General features: G+C 52.9%; 1 protein-coding gene across 1 annotated transcript; it reads right to left on the reverse strand.

The window, feature by feature from the left end:
- Positions 1 to 5,912: 5,912 nt before the first annotated feature.
- LOC125441457 (adenylate kinase 8-like) lies at positions 5,913 to 9,363 on the reverse strand. The gene is made up of 2 exons (XM_048512051.1): positions 9,267 to 9,363; positions 5,913 to 6,308 (listed from the first exon to the last, which is right to left on the reverse strand). The coding sequence occupies exons 1-2, from the start codon at positions 9,323 to 9,325 to the stop codon at positions 6,047 to 6,049; spliced, it is 321 nt and encodes a 106-aa protein (XP_048368008.1). The 5' UTR covers positions 9,326 to 9,363; the 3' UTR covers positions 5,913 to 6,046.
- Between the last annotated feature and the right edge of the window lie 259 nt (positions 9,364 to 9,622).

Raw genomic sequence — 9,622 nt, forward strand, 5'->3', positions numbered from 1 at the left:
ACTCTCGGGAACCTGTGAGAACCGGCTGGATCCCACCTCTGGTTACACGGCTTCCTTTTAAAGTACAGAAGTAACGCCCCTTTGCGTCTCAACACGCACGCTTTAACAGTGCCAAGGGGCCGGGTTGTAAATGGGTTGCCAGCCAGCTGCAGCAAGTTGTGGTTGGCGAGCCGGAGGGACCCCCCAATTTGGAGAACTGGACTTGTTTCCCTGCTCTTCGTATGATTCCTGTTGGGTGACCTCGGGGTCGTCACAGTTCTCTCAGAACTCTCTCAGTCCCACCTACCTCACAAGGTGTCTGTTGTGGGGAGAGGAAGGGAAAGGAGATTGGAAGCTGTGCTTGGAGCCTCCTTCCTGGAGAGAAAGGCAGGGTGTAAATCCAGGCTCTTCTTCCTCCGCTCTTCTTCGATGGTCTCCTGTTCAAATATTAACCAGGGCCAACCCTGCTTAGTTGCAGGATCTGATGCGATCAGGCCAGTCTGGGGCAGCCAGGTCAGGGCTCCTGCTCTATCCCGAAGCACAGTTTCCGAGTGTCCCCGTTCTGGAGAAACTGCCGGAGTGGCGCCTCTGTCTTCAGACCGTTGGAGAGTTCGTCTTGCTGGGACTTTTCAGAGGAATCAGAAGGCCTTGGCTGACAGGTGCTTAAAACTCTGCAGAGGGAGAGCCAGGCAGGCGTCCTTTTGAGCAGTTAGCCTTCACGAGGTGTTGCAGGAATCCTTGGATGCTTATGGAGCGATGGGGAGATCAGGGGTGAGACATCAGCGTCCCTGAAGGTCAGCTAGCCCACCTCTACTCATTCTCCCCAGCAAAATGGAAGAAAGCGTTCCAGGAGTTACTCTGATTACACTAGACGTAAAGGTGGCCCAAAAGGCCTGCATGTGCTGAGGGTGTGCCCTCCAGCGTGACCCAGAAGCTGCGGAGGGAGGGGAGGGAGGGGTGGCATGCAAGGGAGGGGGCCCGGCATGTGGACATGGCCCACCCACCCTAGCGGAGGGAGGGGGAGGGGAGGGGTGGCATGCAAGGGAAGGGGAGATAGGGGAGGGGGTGGCATGCAAGGGAGTGGAGGGAGGGAGGGGCGTGGCATCTGGACATGGCCCACTCACCCTAGTGGAGGGAGAGAGAGGGGAGGGTGGCATGCAAGGGAAGGGGAGCAGGTGCAGGGCTGGCATGCAAGTGGGAGTGGGAGGGGAGTGGGAAGGGATGGGCATCTGGACATGGCCCACCCACCCTAGCGGAGGGAGGGGGAGGGGAGGGTGGCATGCAAGGGGAGGAAGGGAGTGAGGGATGGCATGCAACAGAGGGGAGGGAAGGGCCTGGCAACTGGACATGGCCCACCCACCCTAGCAGAGGGAGGGGGAGGGGAGGGTGGCATGCAAGGGGAGGAAGGGAGTGAGGGGTGGCATGCAAGGGAAGGGGAGGGAGGGAGGGCAGGAAGGGGAGGGGAAGGAAAGTGAGGGTCTGGGATATGGTTCAGTGTTGAAAGGGTTAGCCCAAGCTAGCCTGATCGTGTCAGATCTCAGAAGCTAAGGAGGGTTGACCTTGGCAAATATCTGGATGGAAGACCTTCACGGAATACCAAGAGTGTGTTATGGAGGCAGGCAACGGCCAACCACCTGTCTTGCCTGGAAACCCCCACTTGGGGTCACCATACATCGGATGTGACTTTGAGCAAAAAAAGAAAGGAAGAGTTCCCTGCTGGTAGAATGGCTGGCCACCACAGCTCCAAGCAAATGAACTTCATGGCTGTTGGACAACATCTTGCTTCTGCCTGTCTGAGCAGATGTGCACGACTGAGGCGTTTTGAATGCACGCAGAACCTTCCATGAGTGCTGGGTCCAGACTTCTGAGGTCCCACTAGTACAGTGGTGGCGAACCTTTGGCACTCCAGATGTTATCGACTACAATTCCCATCAGCCCCTGCCAGCATGGCCAATTGGCAGGGGCTGATGGGAATTGTAGTCCATAACAACTGGAGTGCCAAAAGTTCGCCACCACGGCACTAGTATGTTTAGCAATTTACCCTCCTTGCAAGTGAACCGCTGTCCTTTAGTATTGTTTGACCTGATCTGTTTCAGTCAACAGTGCAGTGAGCACCTGTGATTGCTTTTTCTCACAGGGCGCAACTCACAGTAGCCGATGTTCTCTCTTGGGCAGTCACGGCCACAGGATGCGCTGTAAGAAATCAGTGAAGTGCCAGATGCGCATGTGTGAACCCACTACAGGTGACGACAAAGGAGGCTTCTCGCTGCCCCTCTGAATGATTCAGAGCTGTGGTCTGTCCTCTGCTGGGGTATTCTGCCATATCTCTGGACTGCATGCAGTTGAGTCAGTCAGTCCCTTGTAAGGCATAAGAACATAAGAAAGTGCCCGCTGGATCAGACCAGAGTCCATCTAGTCCAGCACTCTGCTACTTGCAGCGGCCCACCAGGTGCCTTTGGGAACCCACCGTGTCAAAGGAGTGTCTACCTGTCGTGCTTCGACACGAGGCGCTAGGCTTGCCCCCATCATCGTGCCAATGTGCAATGAAGAAGAAGAAGAGTTTGGATTTATATCCCCCCTTTCTCTCCTGCAGGAGACTCAAAGGGGCTGACAATCTCCTTGCCCTTCCCCCCTCACAACAAACACCCTGTGAGGTGGGTGGGACTGAGAGAGCTCCGAGAAGCTGTGACTAGCCCAAGGTCACCCAGCTGGCGTGTGTGGGAGTGCACAGGCTAATCTGAATTCCCCAGATAAGCCTCCACAGCTCAGGCGGCAGAGCTGGGAATCAAACCCGGTTCCTCCAGATTAGATACACGAGCTCTTAACCTCCTACGCCACTGCTGCTCCTGATAAGGGCTGATAACGTTTTCCTCTAGCTGTGATTTTGGAGCTCAGAGAAATGCATCTCCAGATTTAATTCGAGGGGCGTGGGGGAAGGCTCCCAGAAGGGTGGGAACCATCTCACTTGGGACTATTGGTGCAAAGGGCTATCGAGGGTCCCGTAGCTCTGGTCACAAAAGGGTTCCTTGCTAGATATTTGTCTGACTGGAATCAGATGCTAATAAAATCCAGCCCAGGTTCCGAACTGGGTTTGAAGCGTTGTCTTCCAATTATAAAAGCCTAATTCCTCTTCCCGCCACTGAACCTTGATCGTATTAATGGGGGCTCCTGATTATGCAAAGTGGATGCAAAGGCCTCTTTTCGTTTTCCTGGTAATTAAATGAATGTCAATTGTTTTAGCTGTTTCCAAGGGAGAGTCCTACAAGAGTATTAGCGTGTTCTGCTAACCCAGATGGCCCGCACTCCAGGCCGGGCGGAAGCCCTCGGGGGGCTGACCACTGACCCGAGACTCTCTGGGCGGACGCCGTCGGCTGCATCTCAATGAGGCCGGCTCTTTCGGCTCTGGTTTCTGGGCGACCGGCTCAGCGGAACTAATATTGTGCCCGCCTATAGATGAAAGATTGGGGAGGCGGGAAGGAGGGTGGCTTTATGGCTAAATTAATTAAGCAGATGTACCTGTCTAATTAAAGAGCCACCGTCCCCTTTGTGCCCGCGCTTGCACAGGGAACGGTATTTAAATGCGCGGCCGAGCCGTTTCACCTATCAATATTTAGTAGGAACACTCCAATGGAGGTGATATTAGCAAGATGTACCCTCCATTTATTATTAATAGCAGCCCTTCCAATTTATGCACGGGAGCCGCAGTGTATCTTTACAACCGTGGGGGTCGGGGGGGGGGGGGGGGAACTGGCTCAGGTAAAAGGGGCTCAGTGCTCATCCACAGAACATGCTGGTAAAGGTGGCCTGTTGCAAACAGCCCAGGATCAGAGGGTCCCACGACCCCTTCCGGGGAAGTCACCGATGCCACACTACCTGCCTGGAGGTCAGCAGTTATCCACGGATTGTACTGGGGCCAGATGTCAGGACTGCAGGGGTGGGCAGGCTGAAGGTAGCTGGACCAATCTTGTTGTCGGCAGTTTGCCCTTCTGGCTGGGGACCGCAGGCACATGGTATAGAGCAGTGGTGGCGAACCTGTGGCACTCCAGATGTTCACGGACTACAGTTCCCATCAGCCCCTGCCAGCATGGTTCACCATGACGGATAAAAAGGGCAGTTAATGGGAATGTAGGCTGACGGAGGCAGGAAGTGGGTCTAGATCCAAAGAACAACCCAAAGGGTGTGCCGTGCTGCTAAGAGAGGGGAAAGCAGTTTGCAGAAGAGCCTTCTTTGGACCAGAGCACGCGCCTGACCTGGAAGCTATTCCAGGGCTAGGGGACTCTCGCCAGGCTCCTAATGGCTGGTTCCCTGCAGTTCTCCACCAAACGCCCTAGGACAGTGGTGGCGAACCTATGGCACGGGTGCCAGAGGCGGCACTCAGAGCCCTCTCTGTGGGCACACGCAAACAAAGACATCCCCACCCCACCCCCACACACACATCTAGGCTGGCTTGGGCCGCTGGGCTCAATTATTAGCATTAAACCTAAGACCTAGTTTTGGGGATGCAGTGTAGGTGACCCTGTTAAGTGCTGTTAAACCCCCGGTTGCTGGCAATGGGGCTTGCTTCTGAGTAAACCCTCCTAGGGTCATGATTCACCCATTGGAAGAGTTGCACGGTTGCTTCAAAGCAAAGCCACCGACTACCACCAAGCTTACTCTTGAGTAACGCATGCCTTGGAGCCGACCGTTTTTTAAAAACTAGAACTTCAGTATTCAGGTTAAATTGCCGTGTTGGCACTTTGCGATAAACAAGTGGGTTTTGGGTTGCAATTTGGGCACTCGATCTTGAGAAGGTTCGCCATCACTGCCCTAGGAGGCCTGGGACACGCCCATTTTTAGTCTCCTTGGAGGACAGGCAGGATAAAAATATCATAGAGCTGGTTGCAGTTGGTCATTTGTGTAAAGGTTGCTGCTCTGTTGTTCATTTCAGCTTTTTCGTCCCAACTCCCCAGTTCCACCTTTGTCTTTGCCCCGGTTGGATGGTGGCAGCAAGACGGCCGAGAAGCCGAAACAATAACTACACCTGCAGTTCAAAGAGCTTTTACTGTTCTGTTTTACACACTCCAAACCAATAGACCACAGCCAAAATTGCAGCAAAACGAGCTTACGGGTTGTTCCGCACAATCACCAACACTGGAGAGGACAGGAAAGGCGGGGTTGGCAGCGGGGGGGATTTCTTCGCCTTTATCGCTGAACCGTTTGGGATAACTGGAACCAAAAAAAAGCCCCAATCTCTGGTTGAGGGCCAAATAGGCCATCCCTTTCAATAGCCCTGGTGATGAGCAATGAAATAAAAGCCAATCAGATTCTCCGGGGATGGGGCGGGGCATCTACTCGGAAGACATTCATAGTACCCTGCTTACTTCAGGACAGTCTTACAAGCCCGAGGCAGGTCAGATTCACTTCTGTAGCCCCGTCCTCTTGATTTTTAGCAGAAAAACAAGCCAAAGCAGCTACAGCAGGGGTCTGCAACCTGCGGCTCTCCAGATGTTCATGGACTACAATTCCCATCAGACTCTGCCACCATGGCCAATTGGCTGATGGGAATTGTAGCCCATGAACATCTGGAGAGCCGCAGGTTGCAGACTCCTGAGCTATAGGGTTCAAAGAATTACTTCTAAGCAGTGTAAACCGGGACAGGCGGGTAGGCGGGTGGCCATGCATGCGCGCGCAGCCGCAAGAGCGCACTGCCTTCTGGGGCGCTCCCATTTCCCGCCCGGTCACAGTGCGCTCCTGCTGCTGCGCGCGCATGTACACGCGGCCGCAGGAACACGGCCTTCTGGGGCGCTCCCGTTTCCCGCCCTGTTTCCCGCCCTGTGACAGGGCGGGAAACAGGAGCGCCCCAGAGGGCCACGCTCCTGCAGCCGCGTGCGTGGGAGGCTGCCGCACTGCCTTGTGCCCCAGAAGGCAGTGCGGCAGCCTTCCAAAAATCGGGACATTTCAAAAAAACCCACGGGATGCGGGACAAATTGTTTTAAGGCGGGACTGTCCCACCAAAAGCGGGACGTCTGGTCAGCCTATCTAAGCAGGATTAGGGTTGGTACTCACTCACAGCTGCCTACCACAGGGCCTACCCACTCAGTTTGCTTGATTTCCAGGTCGGGGTGGATGGCAGCGGATTGACGATATAGCTCTCTATGTACTCAAAGACAGTCTGGGGATCTTGGTCGGCGTTGATAGAGACCGCATCTTCGAACAGCTCCTTCGTGCCGCTGGAGAGCCTGAAGTACTTTTCGACCTCGGCCCTCACGTGCTCTTCAACATCCCTTGGGTGTGTCAGGAGGCGCTCGTGGGCTCTCTTGGAAGGTGCAGGCTTGTACAGGGCGTGGTACCTGAAAACGAGGTCAAGGAAAACTGATCTTGAGTGGGCAACAAACATCTTGGAAGCGAAAACTAATTTTGTACGGATTTATTGCAAACGTTTCTCATCCTGCCTTTCTGCATTGCCCGTGGCAGCTGAAGAATTCAGAAACAAACATTCGCCACCACATAAAACTAAGTTTAAAAACCAGTACTTATAGTTGCCCGAGCACAGACCCATCAAACTGTTGCTTGCCCCTTCGGTAGCTTAGCCAAGGCCAGCGTGGCACAGTGGTTAAGGGCCGTGGACCCTTGGAGAAGCAGTGGCCTAGTGGCTAAGAGCAGGTGTGCTCTAATCTGGAGGAACCGGGTTTGATTCCCCGCTCTGCCGCCTGAGCTGTGGAGGCTTATCTGGGGAATTCAGATTAGCCTGTGCACTCCCACACACGCCAGCTGGGTGCCCTTGGGCTAGTCACAGTTTCTCGGAGCTCTCTCAGCCCCACCTACCTCATAGGGTGTTTGTTGTGAGGGGGGAAGAGAAAGGCATTTGTAAGCCCCTTTGAGTCTCCTGCAGGAGAGAAAGGGGGGATATAAATCCAACTCTTCTTACCGTGTTTCTACGAAAATAAGACAGTGTCTTATATTAATTTTTGCTCCCAAAGATGCTCTATGCCTTATTTTCAGGGGATGTCTTCTTTTTCCGCTCCACAGCTGCATGCTCTGGTGTTCTGTTCGACGGGCACGCTTCCAAACAAAAACTTTGCTACGTCTTACTTTTGGGGGATGTTTTATATTTAGCACTTCAGCAAAACCTCTACTGCGTCTTATTCTCAGGGGATGTCTTATTTTCGGAGAAACAGGGTATCTTCTTAATCTGTCTCCTACGCAGCCACTGAGTCCTCCTGGCGGTCTCTGCCCACCTAGCTCCTCACTCCAAAGAGGGAGGGGCGGCAGAATGTGCCCCCATCTGATGCAAACAAGTGGTTTGCAGACCCCTCTGTAAATATGCCATTGACATAGAAGGCTAGCTAGTCCTTTTTGGACTAATGTCACCGTTGGAGAATTCTGTGCTCTGGAATCACCAGATGAAGCCATCAAAGAAAGCTGTCTTCCCAATTAAAGGAAGATGTTTTGAGACTGTGCTCTGGTTATGGGAGTTTCCTACCCACCCACCCCCAAGTAAAATTCTCCCATTTGGTTTCCACTGACTCTTTGCCTACTGCCTCATGTAAATTAATCTCCCGTCTTATTATGACATTTCTCCCTTGCTCTTGGCCTTTTTGGGGAGCTGCGTGTTCTGTCTGGCACCGGATTAAAGAGAGATGGCATCAGTTACCGGGCGATGTATTTTCAGATGGAAGCAGACGTTTTTCCATCTTAACACTGGAAGGCTGAAGTCGCAGCTTGATTCTAACGCCGCCTCGTTGAGTCAAGTTTGTGGCATGTCAGGCACGAGATGCGGAGAGGAGGCGGGACACACAGACACCCTTTTTAAAAATATGTCCCATCTGATGAAGAGCCCAGAATGGGGGTGGGGAGTGGTTTAGAACGTAGCAGCAAAATAAAACAGGAATAAAAAAAATTCTGGCAGTCTCTTAAGGCAGAGGTGGGATCCAGTAGGTTCTCACGGGTTCCCGAGAGTAGGTTACCAATTATTTGTGTGTGCCAAGAGGGGGTTACTAATTGGTGAGTTTGCCACGTGATTTTGCCTTAGTTACGCCCCTCCTCTCAGCAGTAGCACACAGAACTTGAAGCAGTCTAGCAGGAGGTGCGCCGGCGTGCGTGGCAGCCTGCGCCGGCATGCATTTGTTTCCCGCCCAAGGACCGGCGCAGTGGCTGCATCCTTGCCACAGCCCCGCCCAGGAATGCCCCGCCCCTGGAATGCCCAGCCACATCCCCATCATGCCCGGCCACGCCCCATTGGCGCTACGCCACAGTTTGAATCCCACCACCATGGGAACCTGTTACTAAAATTTTTGGATCCCACCACTGGTTGTGGGTTTCATAAGTTCCCCATCACTATTCTAGGCATGCCCTCCAGCCCCCAGCTCACCTCTAGCCACGTCACTGCCACAAATGTTATTCTGTCACAATAAGCAGGAGCCCTGCTGGGGCCAGATCAGACAGAAGGCCATCAGTCACTCCCCCGTCACTTTAATACATCACTGCATTAGTTGCAGCATTTTAATCCTTGACTTGTTTATATTTGGTCAGAAATGCTGTATTCTGAGCTCTGCGGCAGGTTGTCCATAAGAATAAATGAACGAAGAGGGTAGCAGAAAGGAATCCCTTGAGGGTTCCAGGGCTAGGAAAAGCCAGGAAATGCCAACCTGAAAATGGGTTCCAACCCAGAGTGGGTCTCGTTCAGAGGTGGGATCCAGCAGGTTCTCACAGGTTCCTGAGAGTAGGTCACTAATTATTTGTGTGTGCCGAGAGGGGGTTACTAAGTGGTGATTTTGCCACGTGATTTTGGCCTTAGTTACGCCCCTCCTCTCAGCAGTAGCGTGCAGAACGTGAAGCAGTCTAGCAGGAGGTGCACCGGCGTGCGTGGCCGCCTGCGCCTGCGTGCCTTCGTTTCCCGCCCAAGGACCGGCGCAGCGGCTGCGTCCTTGCCACAGCCCCGCCCAGGAATGCCCCACCCCCAAAATGCCCGGCCACGCCCCCGTCGTGCCCCGCCCAGCCTCATAGGCGCTACGCCACAGTTTGAATCCCATCACCATGGGAACCTGTTACTAAAATTTTTGGATCCCACCACTGGCGGGGTATAAATGCTTTTATTTATTTATTTAATTAATTAAATCAGGCAAATAGGCATTTTCAAATCGGGAATATTGCAGCAGGATTTATTCAAGTTCTGGTCCCAGAAGGGACAGAAAGACTTTGCCAAAGTCAAAATACAAACTGGACAGTTTTGGTTTCATCCAGGTTGCATTGGTCAACTTTACCAGTCACTGAAATCTCCCCAGTATGATACCATGAGCACTACTAACCTTTCTCCAGTGACCGGGTCAACCGCACGGTAAGCCAGACGCTCCAAAATTGCCTCCATTGTGAGGTTCAGGAAAAACACCCTGTTTGGAAAGTAACAGAAGCAGATGGCTTTGAGAAGAACGAATTTCTTTCTAAAAAATAAAACAGACATTGGGCCTACAAGAAGCTCAAAGGAAGACTTCTCTGTGAAGAGCCAGCATGATGTTGTGATTAAAGTGCTGGTCTAGGATCTAGGAAGTCTGTGTTTGAATCTCCACTTTACCTTGAGTCAATCACACACACTCAAACTAACCTACCTCGCAGGAGCATTGTGAGAATACAATGGAGGTGAGGAGAACTATATAAGCTGATTTGG

Source organism: Sphaerodactylus townsendi, linkage group LG12, assembly GCF_021028975.2.
Source record: "Sphaerodactylus townsendi isolate TG3544 linkage group LG12, MPM_Stown_v2.3, whole genome shotgun sequence".
NCBI lineage: Eukaryota > Metazoa > Chordata > Lepidosauria > Squamata > Sphaerodactylidae > Sphaerodactylus > Sphaerodactylus townsendi.

Excerpts from the sequence above, each read along its gene's own strand:
- LOC125441457 (XM_048512051.1), bottom strand. The coding sequence starts at position 9,325 with ATGGAGGCAATTTTGGAGCGTCTGGCTTACCGTGCGGTTGACCCGGTC. Across the intron at positions 6,309-9,266 it reads GACCCGGTCACTGGAGAAAG|GTACCACGCCCTGTACAAGC; the intron begins GTTAGTAGTGCT and ends CCTCGTTTTCAG.